This window comes from Dama dama, chromosome 19 (genome assembly GCF_033118175.1).
Source record: "Dama dama isolate Ldn47 chromosome 19, ASM3311817v1, whole genome shotgun sequence".
In the NCBI taxonomy this organism is placed as follows: domain Eukaryota; kingdom Metazoa; phylum Chordata; class Mammalia; order Artiodactyla; family Cervidae; genus Dama; species Dama dama.
In genome coordinates, this window is record NC_083699.1 from 80,601,892 (window position 1) to 80,621,831 (window position 19,940).

Sequence of the window (19,940 nt, forward strand, 5' to 3'; positions counted from 1 at the left end):
AATTTTATGGCTTAAAGGGTGAAAGGGTTTCACTTTCAATTTTATGGCTTAATACCTTGCGTAAAACTGTGTATCCCTCTTAAGAGTAACCCCTAAATATGTTGGAATAAAGCTCTTTTATTCTGTGATACTTTTTTCTCCCTGTTTTAAAGCATCCTTCCATGGCAATTATAAAGGGAGCTGGATTGGTTATGAAGGCAATAATAGAGGTGAGAAAACAATTTTGAAAGTTCAACTTACTTGAATGTTGATTGGCTATTTTAACTTGGGCTGACAAAGTTACTTTCAGTCTTTTGTGGGAAATATGCAGCATTTCTGGATAAGAAAAGTAATTTTAAGTCTTTATATTACTTTTAAACTAGTTGCAACAACAATCCTTCAATAATAAACTAAGAATTTAAAGTTCTTAAGTAAGTAGATTTAGAGCAAATGAATTTTTCTGGTCCTCCATTATTTGTTTTATTTTAAAAGAAAAGTTAGCATTCTTTCTCTCTTCCTGTCTTTTGGGGATGGTAGTGGTGATGGTATTGAAACTTCGTTCAGGTACTAAGTCTGTATGGAAATCTGTTAATGGAGTTAGTTTATAGCCAAGTAGTATTAAATAAATATTGTAACAAAAAGTTCCTTATGCTAACCTGCGTATGTATTTAAACCCCAGAGATCAGGACATGATATTGTTGGACGTGAGCTCTTGCTTCTCCAGGATAGTTGCTTTAGCCTTATGTGTTTTTTCTGGGGCTCACCTGGTAGCTCAGGTGGTAAAAAGAATCCGCTTGCAATGTAGGAGACCCCAGTTCGATTCCTGGGTTGGGAAAATCCCCTGGAGAAGGGACAGGCTACCCACTCCAGTTTACTTGGGCTTCCCTGGTGGCTCAGATGGTGAAGAAGCCACCTGCCCTGTGGGTGATCTAGGCTCGATCCCTCAATTGGGAAGATCCCCTGGAGAAGGGAATGGGTACCCACTCCAGTATTCTTACCTGGAGAATTCCATGGATAGAGGAACCTGGCAGGCTGCAATCCTTGGGGTCGCAAAGAGTCAGATACAACTGAGCAACTTTGTATAGATAGATAGATAGATATTTTTTAGAAGATGAGATTGTGGCTATGAATATGAACTTACATGCTAGATGTTTACAGTATCAGTCTAATGGCTTTTGAATTTTTATGTACTTTTGTTGTCATAATTGGATAAAATGTAAAAGTGTTCCTTTTGTCAAAAAACTCTGCCATTATAGTTCATAAATATAACAAGTAGCTAAATAATAAGCACAGTATTAGTATACTCTTAAACACTTATTGAAAATTGTATATAGACTTAGATTGGTTGGAACATCAAAGTTTATTTGAAGTTTTAGTGTATACGTGAAATAAAAGTGAATTGTCTCCCTTTAGCTAATGGGTTCTATGCTTAATATTAGCTTCCAAAGTAAGTGCCACATCTCTCACAGAGCTTGAAGTTGCCAAGGACAGTTAGGACCATGAGACCATACCAAAGAGTCTTCCTAGATTTGATCCATTAATATATTACCATTCATTCAGAGATTTTTAATGAGTGCCAGATATAACCAAAGGCCATTTTGACTTCAGTACAAGCCACAGGTGTCAGATTCCTAGCCAGTTATTAGAGCAGTGTCTGTGTAAGGAAGGCTTTTTTAATTCACAACAAGATCCTGGCAGGTATCTTAAGTTGCTATTTTCTGATTGTGAAAGCAGTGTATGATCTTTTTAAGTTTAAAGTATTGGGTTTTTCAGAAAAAACACAAGGAACAAATAAATCACCTTCATCACCTTACACTCATGTTGGGAAATTAAATGTTTACCTCTAAGATAATAGGAGACAAGAGCTGTTAGTTTTCTGGTGAATTTCCTCTCAGACCATGTTCAAAATTATATATGTACATATACATACTATGTATATTTATATACATAGTATGTATATTTAAATACATACTACATTTGTATCAAATGATATATGTACATATTCATACTGCATGTACATTTGTATACTTCTGAATCTTCAGTTATACTATATACTTGTACTTTTTTTCAGTAGCATTGTATTTTTACTTTTTCACACATCTTAAATATCACAGTGCTTGAATTCATAGCTTTGTTTATCTTTGGTTAGTAGTCCTATCTATCCTACCCTTTTGTAAAAGTAAGTCTAAATAAGCAGAGTGAAATCAGAATAGAAAGAACTACCTCACATCACATCATTCTTTTTTAAAAAAAATAAAGAATTGTATTCACCATAAAAGTGAATATATCTTTACCAACAAGAGCAAGCAGGTTTGCAGATGCCTTTGGTAGGAATTACTGATTTCTGTAAGTCACCTCTCCCCTTTATTGGCTGATATATACTCAAGGAATGAACCTAATTTTAAAGTTAAGCAATGTATAATTCATGAGGCAACTATATCTTGGAACATTAAAACCTTATTCCAGAGGCAAATAATATTTTTAAATGACTTATACTATTATTCACCTATGTTATTTTTGGATAATTGGAGTTGCATATTTAATTTTTATTGTATTGTATACTGAATAATTATTTTATCTAGAGATGTAAAATTAACAAAATTAAAATAGCTTGCTTTAGATTGTTGCTTTAGGGATCATCTTACCCTTTTTCCAAAGGAAGGTGACAAAGAAATTGCTACAAAAATGCAGGAGCTTGCCCTAAGTGAAGGTGCCTTACCTCGACACTTGCATACTGCGATGTTTACCATAAGCTCAGATCAAAGGATGCTTACAAATAGGTAGGTTAAATTTAATTTGCTGTCAGTTAACTTGTTTAGAGAAGGGGTTTAGATATTACATAAAACAGAGTGTTTGGATTATACAAATGTTTCATTTTCTTTTGATTCACCTAGTTCTTGTCCTTTCCTTATGGAAAGATTGTACCCAAAGATCATTGTCCCCGTCCCTGCATAACTGGGGAGGAAAAAAATAAAGCTGCTTTTTTCCCCCCACTCTCTGCTCATCAAGCTCTACACTGCATAGTCATGGGACTGGAACATGGAAAAGAGTGCTTTGTAGCTTATGGAACTAGAACCACATGTCCCCAAGGCTTTTCTCCATATATTTCTTCCTGGCTATCCTGTATGTAGCTGACCCATCTAGTGATTTTTAAATAACTTTGGTCTGTTAGGTACTCTAAGAATAAAGAAAACTTCAGTATCTAGCCAGCCTTACCTAATCAAGCCTATCCTAAATCTCTTGCAGTTAAACAATTTTCCCTTAGGCAAATCATCTTTTTTTACAAAAATCCTTCAAATAAGAGGAAACACACAAATCTGTTTACTCCCTGCCATATGAATTCCAGCTCTTTTCATTTTTCTTTATAATTCCTGATGTAATATTTTAATCATGTTCTTTTTGGCTTTTTAAAATAATAGTGTAAATTGATGACTTATGCTTACTTTATTATAGAAATATAAATTTCATTTATCACCTATGTTTGGTTATTGGCTACTGTAGTATGCTGCTCTGCCAGTAGTTTTCTGTTTTTACTATTATGAGAAGCTATCTGCATCCCTTACTTGAAAATACTAGTCATAGAAGTAGTCTTCAGTGTTGCCTGTGAAAACAAAAAGATATAAAAAGAAGGTTATTTCCTTGATGTACTGCCTTATATATTTGCTAAGATATTACATAGTAGAGACTATTTAATATCTTATTCCATTAAACCCCCATGTTAGCCCTTTCCTGTTTGTTTTCCTTTTTATTAATCAGTTTAATCAGTTGCATTCCCCACTGTGATCAGTAACAATATTGAAAAACTGTCAAATTATAATAGAAATACTATTTATCATTTGCGTTGCTTTATCTTTTATAAATTGCTGCTATAAAATGTTACCTCTTATCTCTAATTAAAATCTTTTTAGGAATCATTGATACAATACTTAGCAAATGCCAGTGAAGGAAATTATGTGTTATTACTTCAATATGTTAATAGGCTTCCGGAGAAGACATACAGTGAACAGTTTTAGTAGTGATTTTTGTTTTTTTGGTGTCAGAACAAAGCACAGTTTGGGTTTTCTTATTAAACTGCTTTCTTCTGGTAGTGTAACATAAATGCCCCTAAGTGGTTATTTGGTCATTCCCCTCACAGGATTCATCCTCATTCTTATTGCAAATGGCAGTTGAATCCCTACCAAAGCATAGAAGGGTCTGTGGTGAATAAAATGTATTCCCTGTTACGAGAAGCTTCCAGTCTGGGTAACAGATATCATCATGGGGATTAAGATTAATAAATGACTAAGTCCTAGATTCAACGTGAATCTTAGATTCACACTTTGAATCAAAATATTCTTTTAGCTCAAAAGTACTTTTTAAGTCTTTGTTCAGACTTCAAAACTGAAAATATTTTCTATCTCTAACCTTGCCAAGAAGTATATATTAGAATATAGTTGACTTTTGCTCATGTTCAGAATTCCAAAGAATTCCAGAATAATGTGATCACTATAGCAGGACTTGTAATTCAGACTAATTATATTATCAAGTCTGATTGTTCCCCTGTCTTTAAAAATATGTGGTAAGAACTTACCTCTTCATGATCAGCTCTATTCAAAATTGGTGAGTTCATCAAGGAAGCATTTTAATTTGAAGAAAATATTAAAATGTTAGTAGTATTTGAATTACTAACTAATACATCTCAAGTTAAAATATTAATTTTTAGTATTTAACATCAGAATGATTTTTTCCTTAATTTTTATTGGAGTATAGTTGATTTAGGCTGTTGTGTTAGATCCACATGTACAGCAGAATGACTCAGTTATATATATATCCCCTCTTTTTTAGATTATTTTCCCATGTAGGTTATTACAGAGAATTGAGTAGGTACAATTTTTTTTTTTTTAACTGTAGTCTTATTTCTTACTTGATATGTTCTTAAAAATTCCTTTTTGTTCTAGCTGAGATAAAGCAGCAAACCTTTCTCAACGTCTGCTTTTTTCAGACAGCTAAGTAGACATTTAGTTGGACTCTGGACAGCTGATAATGCAACTGCAACAAACTTGTTGAAACGCATTTTGGTAAGTCAGTTGAATATATGTTCCTACCCAATAAAATTTCATTGATAAGTTATTTATACGGTTAAGGGTTGGGGTGGTTTCTTTTTTTTTTTAGTTTGTCTGTTTGTTTTTAATATAAAAGATACTAATTGAAGGAGTTATCATATAATAAGTGTTATCCTCAGTAGCTAAATCATCAGTTCAGTTCAGTTGATCAGACGTGTCCATCTCTTTGCGACCCCATGAACTGAGACACGCCAGGATTTCCTCTCCGTCACCAACTCCCAAAGCTTGCTTAAACTCATGTCCATCCAGAAGGTGATGCCTTCCAACCATCTCATCCTCTGTCATCCCCTTCTGCTGCCTTCAAACTTTCCCAGCATCAGGGTCTTTTCCAGTGAGTCAGTTCTTCGCATCAGATGGCCGAAGTATTGGAGTTTCAGCTTTAGCATCAGTCCTTCCAATGAATATTCAGGACTGATTTCCTTTAGGATTGACTGGTTGGATCTCCTTGCAGTCCAAGGGACTCTCAAGAGTCTTCTCCAACATAACAGTTCAAACACATCAATTCTTCGGTGCTCAGCTTTCTTTATAGTCCAACTCTCACATCCATACATGACTACTGGAAAAAATATAGCTCTGACTAGATGGACCTTTGTTGGCAAAGTAATGTCTCTGCTTTTTAATATGCTGTCTAGGTTGGTCATAACTTTTCTTCCAAGGAGCCGGCGTCTTAATTTCATGGCTGCAGTCATCATCCACAGTAATTTTGAAGCCCAAGGAAATAAAGTCTGTCACTGTTTCCACTTTTTCCCCATCTCTTTGCCATGAAGTGATGGGACTGGATGCCATGAGCTTAGTTTTCTGAAAGTTGAGTTTTAAGCCAACTTTTTCACTTTCCTTTTTCACTTTCATCGAGAGACTCTTTAGTTCTTCTGCCCTTTGTGCCATAAGGGTGGTGTCATCTGCGTATCTGAGGTTATTGATATTGCTCCTGGCAATCTTGATTCCAGCTTGTACTTCACCCAGCCTGACATATTTTGCATGATGTACTCTGCATATAAGTTTAATAAGCAGGTGACAATATACAGCCTTGACATACTCCTTTCCCAATTTGGAACCAATCTGTTGTTCCTGTCCGGTTCTAGCTATTGCTTCTTGACCTGCATACAGATTTCTCAGGGGGCAGATGAGGTGGTCTGGTATTCCCATCTCTTATAGAATTTTCCACAGTTTGTTGTGATCCTCACAGTCAAAAGACTTTGGCATAGTCAATAAAGCAGAAGTAGATGTTTTTCTGGAACTCCCTTATTTTTTCTGATGATCCATCAGATGTTAGCAATTTGAACTCTGGTTCCTCTGCTTTTTGTAAATCAAGCTTGAACATCTGGAAGTTCACAGTTTATGTACTGTTGAAGCCTGGCTTGGAGAATTTTGAGCATTACTTTACTAGTGTGTGAAATGAGGGCAATTGTATGGTAGTTTGAACTTTCTTTGTCATTGCCTTTCTTTGGGATTGGAATGAAAACTGACCTTTTCCAGTCCTGTGGCCACTGCTGAGTTTTCCAAATTTGCTGGCATATTGAGTGCAGCACTTTCGCAGCATCATCTTTTAGGATTTGAAATAGCTCAACTGGAATTCCATCACCTCCACTAGCTTTGTTTGTGGTAAAGCTTCCTGAGGCCCACTTGACTTCACACTCCAGGATGTCTGGCTCTAGGTGAGTGTCACACCATCATCATTATATGGGTCATGAAGACACTTTTTATATAGTTCTTTTGTGTCTTCTTGCCACCTCTTTTTAGTGTCTTCTTTTTCTGTTAGGTCCATACCATTTCTGTCCTTTATTGTGTCCATCTTTGCATGAAATGTTCCCTTGGTATCTCTTATTTTTTTTGAAGAGCTCTCTAGTCTTACCCATTCTGTTGTTTTCCTCTATTTCTTGCATTGATCACTGAGGAAGGCTTTCTTATCTCTTCTTGCTATTCTTTGGAACTCTGCATTCAGATGGGTGTATCTTTCCTTTTCTCCTTTGCCTTTGCCTTTGCTTATTTTCTCAGCTATTTGTGAGGCCTCCTCAGACAACCATTTTGCCTTTTCGCATTTCTTTTTCTTGGGGATGGTTTTGATCACTGCCGCCTGTACAGTGTCACGAACCTCCATCCATAGTTCTTCAGGCACTCTGTCAAATCTGATCCCTTGAATCTATTTGTCACTTCTACTGTATAATCATAAGAGATTTGATTTAGGTCAAATCTGAGTGGTCTAGTGGTTTTCCCTACTTCAATTTAAGTCTGAATTTTGCAATAGGGAATTCATCTGAGCCACAGTCAGCTCCTGGTCTTGTTTTGCTGACTGTATAGAGCTTCTCCATCTTTGGCTGCAAAGAATATAATCAATCTGATTTTGGTATTGACCATCTGGTGATGTCCATGTGTAGAATCGTCTCTATATTGTTGGAAGAGGGTGTTTGCTGTGACCCGTGCATTCTCTTGGCAAACTCTATAGCCTTTGCCCTGCTTGTTTTTTTTTTGGTGTTAAGTCTAGAAGGTCTTGTAAGTCTTCATAGAACCGTTCAGCCTTTTTGGCATTAGTGGTTGGGGCATATACTTGGATAACTGTGGTATTGAATGGTTTGCCTTGGAAACGAACAGAGATTATTCTGTTGTTTTTGAGATTGCACCCAAGTACTGCATTTCAAACGCTTTTGTTGACTGTTAGGGCTACTCCATTGCTTCTAAGGGATTCTTGCCCACAGTAGTAGATACAATGATCGTCTGAATTAAATTCGCCCTTTCCAGCTAAATTATCGTGTTAAATTATTTGGTGTTTGAAGGCTAGATTTTGTGTGTGCAGTTGTTTTGAAAATGGATTGTATATCTTGTTTTTTCTTGTTGTTTTTAGCCCCCAGGCTTGCTGGCGTATTTGGACAGCTCTGATCCAGTTCCTGAGAAGGATACTGATAGGATGCACGTTAGAGATAATGTGAAAATAGCAATGGTAAATATCCTTGTCCTAAGTGTTTTTTCAGTATGAAAGAGTACTCTTTTGTGAAACACTCTTAAATAGTAGTGTTCCTTTAAGTAATTACCGTTCAAAACTTGATTGAAGTAAAATTTACATCCCCAAAATTTTACCTATTTTTAGTGTACAGTTCTATAATCTTTAGAATTAAGCAGTTATCACCGGAATCTAATTTTATGAATAGTAATAATCTTGTATTTTTTCCTCTAACTCAGCATATAGGCACATTAAATAATGGATTTTTAAAAAATTTGTTTCAAATGTATAAAGTAAAAACACATAATATATAATTGATAAATGGTGAAAGAGGCTAACACTGAAAAAATTAATCTAGGTATGGCTTTTTTCCTTTACAAAGCAGTCTTAATTATTACTGTTGGCTATCTTTGAGAAAATTACTTAACGCCTTTCAAGATATGCTGTTGTAATGATGTCATATAATAACAATTTGAATGTGTTTGTTTCCTTTCTTCACCTCATTTCTCTGTCTGCACCCATCTCCCACTTAATATCTTGCTATCCCTCTAAAAGTATTCATCTTGAAAAATAGAAAAGTTAAGCTTCCTTGGACAAAATATATAATATGTTGTGGAAATGTTCACTTTGTTTTTCCACTGTTTAGTTTGTTTGTTTGTTTTTCTGACTATTTGTTTAATCGTGTAAAATGGTGTGACTCACTCTAATTATATTTTTAAAATAAATTCACAAATATAGGACTGTAATCGAATTCAACATTATTTAATAGGATCAGTATGGAAAATTTAATAAAGTTCCAGAGTGGCAAAGACTAGCTGGAAAAGCTGCTAAAGAAGTTGAAAAATTTGCCAAAGAAAAAGTGGATCTTGTCTTAATGCACTGGAGGGATAGAATGGGCATTGCACAAAAAGAGGTAACAATGAAATCTTCTTCTGAACTTCTAAGACTTCCCTGTATCCTAGGTTACTTCAGTTGTCACTGTTCATAGAGATGGTAGTCAGATACTTTTGACGAAACACCTGAAGAAATATCACCTAGTTCTGATTATATTTTATATAAATTCTTCGTAATTAATAGTTTTATGAATCAGTGGTTAGGATTTTAATTATTTAGTATAAAATTGCACTCTTGGGCTTCCCTGGTAGCTCAGAATGTAAAGAATCTGCCTGCAGTGCAGGAGACCTGGGTTCAATCCCTGGGTTGGAAAGATCCCCTGGAGAAGAGCATGGCAACCCACTTCAGTATTCTTGCTTAAAGAATTCATGGACAGAGGAGTCTGGTGGGCTCGGGTCCATGACAGTGGAGCCTGGCAGGCTCTAGTCCATGGGGTCACAAAGAGTCGAACATGACTGAGCAACTGCCACTTTCACTTTCCATTCTTAATTTTTCTTCTGTGACTTAACAGTTTCCATACTTCTAAATTCATATATATCTTTTTCCTTCCTTCTTTGAACTTTGTTTTGTTTTCTATTCAAATAAAATTGCCCTTCTTGTTTAGCTTTTTTGAGGCAAATATTTTGAAAATAAGGTTAACGTTGTTAAATTTACTGTGTGTACTTAAATTTCATTATTCCTCAAATCACGGTCAGATCTGAAACAGTTTGTTTCATTCTTCCGGGTGTAGTATGTGCTAGAGAACCTCATCCAGTAATGTTCATCCTTCTGTCTAAGATGGAATGTACAGTGGTTGAAAATGGTTTAAGGTTTCATGTAAAAGTTGACTTGATCTCAGATTTTGTTGACCACATTTGTATTCTTTCCCGTGAACCATCTCTTTATTTATGGTAGCTGTTTTCTTATTCAAGGAAAGTAATATGTTTCTAAAAACAAATAGGTTTCTTAACGAATTTCCAGAATATCTAAACATAAGGCATCAGGTACACCAGAACAGAAATATTATTATCTTATGTGTCTATCTGAAATTGAGACCAAAATTCAGTTCTTTAGAACCTGAGCATAATGCTGCTGCTGCTGCTGCTGCTAAGTCGCTTCAGTCATGTCTGACTCTGTGCGACCCTGTAGACAGCTCCTCTGTCCCTGGGATTCTCCAGGCAAGAATACTGGAGTGGGTTGCCATTTCCTTCTCCATGAGCATAATGAGTTAATGTTAATTTGAATGAGTGACATATCACTATAAAGAATCAATAGATAGGCTTTCGAATGTCTAGGATAGTAAAAAGACTGAACTTTGAATTGGTTAACCTACATCTGAGCCTGGTTCTGTCACTTACTAACCCATACGGTAAGTTAAGGGTTTTCAGAATTTTATTTTCCTCTTTCGTAAAATAAGAAGAGCAGTACCTCTCATCCCTGTCCTTTGAGGTTGCTTTGATGTACAAGAAAGTTAATATTAAAAGTACGTATAATAAAAGGCAGTACATGTCATGATAATATTGCTATAGCATTTGAAAATTGAAAGGCTTTAGATATGAATGATTTTCACAGTTATTAAAAATAGCAAGCTTCTGGGTTCAGGTAGTTAAACCCATTGCTGAAATAATAGCTGTTTCAAGCTGTTGGGTGTAATTATACAGAAAATAAGTTTTTGCATCAGATTTCATACATAACATTTATCCAGTATAAAATTGAACGCAAAGCTATTTTAGCTAGAAATGTGGATGGCATCTATTATTTAAAGATAACAATTCAGATGGAAAAGAAATATTTTTATTTTCAGTAATGTTTTTTCAGTTAGTTGGTTTCATTTACATTAGGTATTATCTAAAGTGCTAAGCAAATAATGACACCAAATATTAATATGCTAGTCAATAAATTATTGTGGTAGTAAACTAATTATTTCTGCCAGAGTACTGTTTTCAACATTAATTTCTTTATGAAACAGTGAATAATCTTTGTGACTACTTTATTCATGGAAATATTAATATCCAAATATCTAATTAATGAGCTTCAACTAAAGTCTGGAAATTAATCATTGTCCAGATTAACTGTTTAGTCTTAAAATAACCTGCATTTCTTACGTAATCAGAATGTTTAGGAAGTCAGTTCCATTTGTGGCTGATGTTCTGTGTTGGGTTAATAATAACCTTTGGCTAATGTATAGAATTATTTTTTTCTTGTTTATATTATGTAAATTTGTTTACAGTTTAGGGGTTTGTTTAGCCAGTTAGAGCTTTTAACCTGTCTCTAAATCAGTCAGCTTAGTTTATGACAAACTGGTTGTCCTTTTTCTGCATCGTGTTTACATTTTTATAACTCTAGACTCCCAGCTTTTTCTCCTGAGGGCAGGGGAAATTGAAGATAGTATTACTTAATTAGAGGTTTTAAGGAAAGGTTTGTCATTAAAACTAAAATTTTGAGCTATTTATATACTTTATTCAAGTCACCTAACATTAGTTTTCATGATAATGCATAGAATTAAAATTTGTAGGGAGTATTTCTTTAGTCAGTATGTTTTATATTTCAAACAGCATTTACTTTTTAAAATTTACTACTTTGCCTTTATTCTTTCTGTGATATCTACTCTGTTTTGATGGTTTATTTTATATGGTTTGCCACTTCTTTTAATGAAGTTCCTAACTTTCGTGTTTTAATCTATGCTACTTTCTACTTTTAGCTTTTGTCACATTGACGATTAGTATTTCATGATTGAAATATCTACATATTTTACTTGGAACAAAGATTCTTAACCTTCAGACTTCCAAGAAATCTTTGAAATCTTCTCCTCCAGTTATAAACCTTATGTTATGTGCCTTTCTGTGAAATAGGACCATAACTTTCTTTGAATTCTCAGATACATTTATGACTGCCTAAAATTTGGTTCATAGACTTTAGAGAACTAGGTGGTCCTTTAGTCTTAAAGATAATTTATAATGATGGCATCCTTGCAGAATATGTGTAATAGAGATAGTGTAGAGATAAAGGCTCATTCATTTTTATTTTAAAAAAATTTCCCCCCTTTTAACTATTAAATTCAGGACAGAAACAATATGGTGAGTTTAAGTCCCTGCTACAAGTGTGAAATGCACTAAACTGCCTGGTATGTGAAGTTGTCTTTGATATTCTTTGTTTAGTAAATTAAATTCAAGTTGTACTTCACATGTGTATGAATATAGCTATTTAGTTTTTATCCATCAGCTATTTCAATTTATACTTGTTCCTCTTGGCTTTGGTAGCAATTTAGTAACCTCTAATCTTTTGTGTTTATTGTTTTGCTGTGATATGATTTTTATATCAACTGCACGTAAATGTTTAAAATAAATCACCTGTTTTTGACTGTTATTAACAAAATTTGGATTTGAAAAAATAACTTCAGGCTACATGGAAACTATTTCAGCAACACTATAGTGATATATGCTGACAAAGTATTATAAATACATTGTGATATAATCTCATATTCTATACTACATTTTATAGATTCTGTCTCGTTAATTTTGTCTCTGTCAAATTTGATAATGGAAATGTTTCTCATCACTTACAAAATAATGATATTCTCACTGAGCTTATTTAATAGTTCCAGATTGATCACTATGACATTTTTTTCTTTTCCAGAATATAAATCAAAAGCCAGTAGTTCTTCGAAAGAGAAGACAGAGAATAAAAATAGAAGCAAACTGGGATCTCTTCTATTATAGGTAAACTTTAGGCCTCTTTTCCAGTTAATTAAATGTAGCATTGCTCTTAGAAAAATCATGACAGTTTTTGTTTGTTTGTTTTTGCCTGGATGCAGTGCTTTATGCTATCAGGGTCAAGAATTAGAGCTGTTAAGATTGGTATGATTAAAAAAGAAAGGTTGGTGTGATTAGTGATGCTTTCATAAAATTAAGACTTTTTATAGAGTGTTGGTAGTCTGACGGCCCAAAAGAACTTTTAGAATTATTAAGGCTTAGAGATGGTTACTTTAAAACACTTTATTATGGCTTAGATATAACTGTAACTTCTTTAAGCCTCCTTGGAAATACAGTCTTAAAAGAGCTGGATGATAAAAACATAAGGAGACTTGTGGGAAATGGACATCCAGTGAGCTGACCTCGTATACTTTTCCAGCCTCTCTAATATCGTAGCCTCTCCTCCCCATCTACTGTTTCATCCCACCACCTCCCAGCGCCCTCCATCTTAACACCCTCACACTCACAGTTATACCACATTGAAGGACTTTGAAACATTTGACGGGAGTTTGCAAAAACTTTTTTGAGATAATTCACAGTACTCAGTCTGGAAGCTGCTATTGATTATATAGTGGAAAATAAGTGCTTTAGAATCTTCCCACAGTACTTTATGAGTGTAGTATGTTTATAATACAGGCTTAAGAATAGTCCTTGGTTTTCTTCTGGAATTTCTCAGGTGTGTTGTCCTCCCTAGAATTCCCTTGAAATTCTGGTATCAGACTTTTTAGGAGGATTGCAGGTTAAAAATGAATGGTAGGAAGGCAACCCACCCATAGTTCAGACTTGAATTCAAATTTATTATGATAGTTAAATAATTGCAGGAATAAGAGAAAGGTATTTTGAAAATATCATCAGAGGTTGGCAGTTTAGTAGTATTTTTTCTTGGATAGTTTGTACGGTTCTAATCTGGAATGTTGCTCATCCCACACACTTCCACACTCAATTATCCAGAAATTCTTATCCCCAACTTGTAGTGTCATATCTATTTATAATTCTTTTCTTAATTTATATTAGCAATAAATATTAAAATTGTAGTATCAGTTCCTTGTTTTAAAATCCTTACAGATTTGTTTTATGGTTTGGCTTCATTTTTTCCCCTTCCCCATTTTATAATGAAAACTTTCAAATGTTCAGAAATGGTAAAAGAATTTTACCTGTGTATCTGTGTCTGAAATTTTACTATTAATATTTTACTATACTAACTTTACAGAGATTTTATTTTCTTTATTTATGTTTGCTAATATTTATTAATTCTCCTGTTGCTTATTATAAGTTATTGTTAGGGATATTTGTAGATTTTTAAAATTATTGCTTTCCACTATTTTCTGATTACATGTATATCTAGGTTTGGTCAGGACCATGCCAGGTCAAACTTAATTTGGAATTTCAAAACACGAGAAGAATTGAGAGATAGTCTTGAATCTGAAATGAGAGCATTTAATATTGATAGAGAGCTTGGTAGTGCTAATGTTATCTCCTGGAACCACCATGAATTTGAGGTAAATTTTAATTTTTGTAATGTATTTATTTTTTTAAAGTATTAGTTTGGAGTTATGCTTTTTTTTTAATTTGTAATTGGTTAATGTATATCTCTCCCTTTCACTTATAATTTTATACAGGAAATATTGGAAAACTTTCACTTTGCCTGAGACAAATGAAAAATTAATTTTGTTAAGTACCTGAGTTTTGTACCTGAAAATCATGTAGGAGTTTTAATAAATTTGATCCTATGCATTCTAGATCTGTTCTGTGCTCATTTTCTTTCCCTTTAGAGTCTTTGCTGAAACATAGTCTGTTCCTCTTATTTCTTGTACTTTGTTCAATAGACTTTTTGTGTTATTTTAATTCTGAATGTGGCCTTTTTTTTGCTGCTCTGTTAAAATAGTGATGTGAATAATGACAAAATAACAAGAAACATGGTGGAATATTGTCTTATGTGTCTAAATTTTTATTATAGCTGTAAATTTGATCATGTTCATGACTCTGCTGACTTTGCTCTTTAACCCAACTGCATTTCGTAAACTTACTGATAATTTGTTATTGCTTATTGCCTCCCCTTTGAAAAACCTTTCTTTACTTTGGTTTTGGGAATCTATGTTCTTGGGGATTTTCTCCTTCACTGTCCATTCTGCCTCCTTTGCTCACTTTTCCTTACTGTTCAACTGCTAAATGTTGGTTGGCCCTGAAGGATCAGTTCTTGGTCTTCTTTTTCATTTATATTTATTGACTCAGTGCTCTCATCCATCCTCATGGGGCTTTTTTGTTGTTGTTACTTACTGATGGAGAAAGTAATTATTTCAGCAAAGTAATGCTCAAAATTCTCCAAACCAGGCTTCAACAGTATATGAACTGTGAAATTCCAGATGTTCAAGCTGGGCTAAGAAAAGGCAGAGGAACCAGAGATCAAATTGCCAACATCTGTTGGATCATCAAAAAAGCAAGAGAGTACCAGAAAAACATCTACTTTTGCTTTATTGACTACACCAAAGCCTTTGACTCTGTGGATCACAAAAAACTGTGGGAAATTCTTAAGAGAGATGGGAATAGCATCTTAATAAATGGAATTGAACAAATTGAAACTCAGAATTTATGGGAAAAAATGAAATGGATATACATATATATTTTATATTGTATAGTTTATAATTTTGGAAAATAGTCATTTTAGGCTTTGGTAAAAGAATTTTGATAATCTGGTCAAGAAATTCATTTTTACAGTTGTTCGCAAATCTTTGCTTGAGACAAACCCCAGTTCCAGATCTTAGGCTAGTCCCTCACATATTAATTCCAATGTGTAACCTGGGCATATGGAGAATGAATACTATATAAAAATGAATACTATAAAAAAAGTCATAAAATATAGTTGGGGGATCAAGGAAGGCCCTAAGTACCATGTGTGAGTTTGGCAGACTGTGTATGGTGTGTGATCATTTACTTTTTGCTTAGTTGTAGCCAGATTGTCTCTGTATGGTATTTTGGTATTCTCTTCCCTTAAATTTTCTTAGACACTATATAGTCCTGTGACAGCTTTTATTTGAAAGCTTTGCATTCATAAAACTAGTGTGGGATTCTGACTCTCAATATTTAACTGAACTATTAAGTCATATTAATTATAATTAATTACCAGATGTTTTAAGAAATGATGATTTTTTTTGTTAAAGACTATCTCATCAAGAAAGAAGAAAGCTCTGAATAGGAAGAATTTTAAGAAATGATTGTGTGAAAACTGCCGAAAATGTAAACTATAATAATGTAATTTGCTTTTATTAATAAAGGTTAAATATGAGTGCTTGGCAGAGGAGATCAAAATAGGTGATTATTACCTGAGATTACTATTGGAGGAAGATGAGAATGAAGACAGTGGATCAATTAAGCGATCGTAAGTTACTCTTCATATCTTGTTATATTTGTTTTCACTGTTAGTCTCATGGTTAATTTGATTGTGAATTTTTTTTTTTAATCTAGGTATGAATTTTTCAATGAACTTTATCACCGTTTCCTGCTCACCCCAAAAGTAAACATGAAGTGTTTATGTTTACAAGCCCTTGCTATTGTTTATGGCAGATGTCATGAAGAAATAGGACCTTTTACAGATACAAGATATATCATTGGAATGTTAGAAAGGGTAAGGATGTCATTAAAAGAAACTGCTATTTGATAATGTCATTGGAGTATATGTTAAATTTTCAGAGCTAAAGTTCTATTTGATCATGTTGCTGCTAGAACTTTCTACCTGAGTTTTTCTGTTGTTTACATTATACTTATTTAAATATAAGTTAGGAAAACAGGAAAATAACTAACGGGTTACCATTTGCCCATCTCAGTTTACTTTTTTTAGTTGCTGCTTGTGACCTTTAGTGACCTATTTGCCAATCTTTAAGTATAGATGAACTGGACAGGTGTATAAAAGAAATAGTGACTTTTAGAGTTGAATATTCTTTTGAAATGGACATTTTGGAAGAATCTTAAATGATGCTAGCATACTAAGCTTCAAAGTGTGAAAATAGTAAGACTTTTAGAAAGGGAACCTTGAGTTAGCATAGTTTTGGAGTGTTTTTTTTTTTTAATTATAATTTAATAAAGTTTGTTTAACATTTGAGCAAGGTGAGATAAGAACAAACTGACCTATTCATCCATTATACAGCTCAAATTTGAGCATTACTTACCTCTTATAGTTTATACATCTTATTCTTTCATTTGTGTTTACATTCCTTTTAACAATTTAAATTTCAGTGTTTCAGCCTTCGAACCATTTCACCAGTTTTTAAAATGGTCATCGGTGCTTGCCATAATTGCCTTAACTCTCAGCCATGCTTTGTGGGATAGAAAACTGGTTCTAATAAGTTCAGAGAACAGACCCAGGAAATAGCCAGATGAAAATTCTTTATTTTGCTGTTACACCAAATTTCACAATTGAATTCTAATTCACTTTTATTCCAGTGACCCTGAGTACTTGTGACGTAGCATTTGTGTTTTAGGCAGATAAATTTTTCCTTATTGTGTTCATGATTATGTGATTTATGTGAGATATCACTAATCAATTCTTTAGAATTTTTACTTGAGAGTATCAAGTAAAAATCAAGGGCCAATTTTTTCATTTACTTCAGTTTTTAATATGCATTCTTAAAGGCTATGTATTAATCTGTTTATGACTTAAAGTATCTGCCTTTCTAGAGAAATTAGACATGTTTTATAAAGTTACAAAAAATGTAAGACATTGAGGAATTGGAATTATTGACAGTCTTCTCTGATATTCTTTGTTTACAGGATGACATTATTTCTTCTTGGCTGTTGGTTGGCTTTGTCCAGTGATGATAATGTCTTAATCTGTGTTTGTATTTATTCACTTCTGACTAAATTCTCATTTATTTCAATAGTGTACAGATAAACTTGAACGGGATAGGTTGATCCTCTTCCTTAACAAGTTGATCCTTAATAAGGTACAGAATTTTGCATAAATATGCTGCTGTTTCCAAGTTAAGTCACACATATGTAAAGAAGATAAATGATTATAGTTGGGATTAATTATCAAGACATGGTTCTTGTCTCATTTTCTCTTTTTAGATCAGGAAACTCTGTGTGCACTCAACTGTTGAAGGGAAAAGTTCTTGCCAAATGTTCGTTCTTTTTTGTTTAAAATGACTTTCTTAATTTCATTCTCATTTTTAGTAAATAATGCAGATTTTTTTAAATGAAATAAAATAAGTCCTATGAAAATTTAATTTCAATTGTAATCTCTTCTTAACTTCTAAGAAATTACCAGTTTTTATCTTGCTGACAAAAACAAACTGGAATTAAAATTTTTTAATATACTAGATTCTACTTCTAGAATAATCTATTTATTAACAAAAAAAAATACTGGAAAGATGGAGGATAACTATAGAACCAGAGTTTATTCCACCCAGTCTTTAATTTGTTTTTTCAGAACATATTTAAGTAAAAATTCTTTATGTGAACTCTCTGTAATATTGTTTTGCCTTTTTAACTTTTATCTAAATTGATACTCCTTGAACACAAAATTCTGAAAATACTAAGTAATATCATTTACATGTTAGTTTTTCCAAAGAGGTTCCACATATTCCACATATATACTTGATATATTCCACATAAAAGGTTTTCTTCTTTGAGAACCTTTTAGGTAGTCATATCTGTTGGAGAGAAAGATTTTAAATTGTGTAAACATGTTTCTGTGTTTCAGAAAAATGTTAAGGACCTGATGGATTCAAATGGAATTAGAATCCTTGTGGATTTGCTTACCCTTGCACACCTCCATGTAAGCCGAGCTACAGTACCACTGCAGGTATGCATGCTTATCTAGATTTCATAAGTTTAACCTTCTTTGAATATGAATTTAGGGTCAAAAGAATCATGACCTCAGATCAAAAGTGTCTGGGACAACATTAAACCAGTACTTGCATTCACATTATAGGGGTCCCAGAAGGAGAAGAGAGAGAGAGGAAAAGGACCTGAGAAAACATTTGAAAAGATAATAGCTGAAAACTTCCCTAACCTGAGGGCTTCCTTGGTAACTCAGAGGGTAAAGAATCCACCTGCAATATGGGAGACCTGGGTTTGGTCCCTGGAGAAGGGAATGGCAAGCAACTCAAGTATTCTTGCCGGGAGAATTCCATGGACAGAGTCGCCTGGTGGGCTATAGTCCATGGGGTCACGAAGAGTCAGATATGACTGAGCAACTTAGGCTTACCCTAACGTGGGAAGAGAAATAGTTAACCAAGTCCAGGAGGCACAGAGTCCCAGGCAGGATAAACCCAAGGAGGAACATATGAGACACATAGTAACCAAACTAACAAAAATTAAAGATAAAGGTAAAATATTAAAAGCAACAAGGGAAAAATGAAAACATGCAAGACAACTCCCATTAGGCTATCAGCTGATTTCTCAGCAGAAACTCTTCAAGCCAGAAGGGAATGGCATAATATATTTAAAGTGACGGAAAGGAAGAATCTGCAACATTTTTGGGTGGAATATTCTCCCCAGCAAGACTCTCCTTCAGATCTGATGAATCAGAAGCTTTCTAGAGAAGCCAAAATTTAAGAGAATTCAGCTTTACAACAAATGCTAAAGAAACTTCTCTAGGCAGGAAACCAGAAAAGGAAAAGACCTACCTACAGAAAATAAACCCAAAACAACTAAGAAAATAATAGGATCATACATACTGATAATTACCTTCAATATAAATGGATTAAATGCACCAAGCCAAAGACATAAACTGGCTGAGCAGATGAAAACATATGCATGTATGCACTTTTACTTACCATATCACTCTGCTTGAACCCCCCCCCAAATTGTATGTAATTATTTTATATTGTTAGGTTAATCATGTTTCCATTATGGCTTGCAGTTGTAATTACCCATGATTATATAACTGTTACTCAATACCATTGTCTGATGATTAGTCATCAGAAAAATAACAGAACTCTATATCATCAAAACTACAGTTTAACTGAAAGACTTCTTCTGATACCTAACTTAGAGAAAGGATCTATACTTATCTCATTGGTGATACTTTTAATGTTAATGTTAAATTTTTGTTTAATCTTCTTGTTTGAGGAGGTGGGTAGAATTGTGTAGAAAAGTGCTATTTCAATATTCAGTTCAGTCGCTCAGTCGTGTCCAACTCTCTGCAACCCCATGAACTGCAGCACGCCAGGCCTCCCTGTCCATCACCAACTCCCAGAGTCCACCCAAACCCATGTCCATTGAGTTGGTGATGCCATCCAACCATCTAATCCTCTTGTCATCCCCTTCTCCACCTGCCCTCAATCTTTCCTAGCATCAGGG

General features: G+C 34.0%; 1 protein-coding gene across 2 annotated transcripts in view; it reads left to right on the plus strand.

The window, feature by feature from the left end:
• Positions 1-19,940, plus strand: part of DNAJC13 (DnaJ heat shock protein family (Hsp40) member C13) — a 155,238-nt gene that overhangs the window by 65,542 nt on the left and 69,756 nt on the right. For both annotated transcript variants that reach the window (XM_061167595.1, XM_061167594.1), the window contains 11 exons: positions 153-209; positions 2,638-2,759; positions 4,961-5,036; positions 7,921-8,016; positions 8,786-8,929; positions 12,526-12,608; positions 13,987-14,140; positions 15,914-16,017; positions 16,104-16,263; positions 17,516-17,578; positions 18,337-18,438. In XM_061167595.1, the coding sequence (XP_061023578.1) occupies positions 153-209; positions 2,638-2,759; positions 4,961-5,036; positions 7,921-8,016; positions 8,786-8,929; positions 12,526-12,608; positions 13,987-14,140; positions 15,914-16,017; positions 16,104-16,263; positions 17,516-17,578; positions 18,337-18,438 (1,161 nt within the window). The remainder of the gene's footprint in view (positions 1-152; positions 210-2,637; positions 2,760-4,960; positions 5,037-7,920; positions 8,017-8,785; positions 8,930-12,525; positions 12,609-13,986; positions 14,141-15,913; positions 16,018-16,103; positions 16,264-17,515; positions 17,579-18,336; positions 18,439-19,940) is intronic.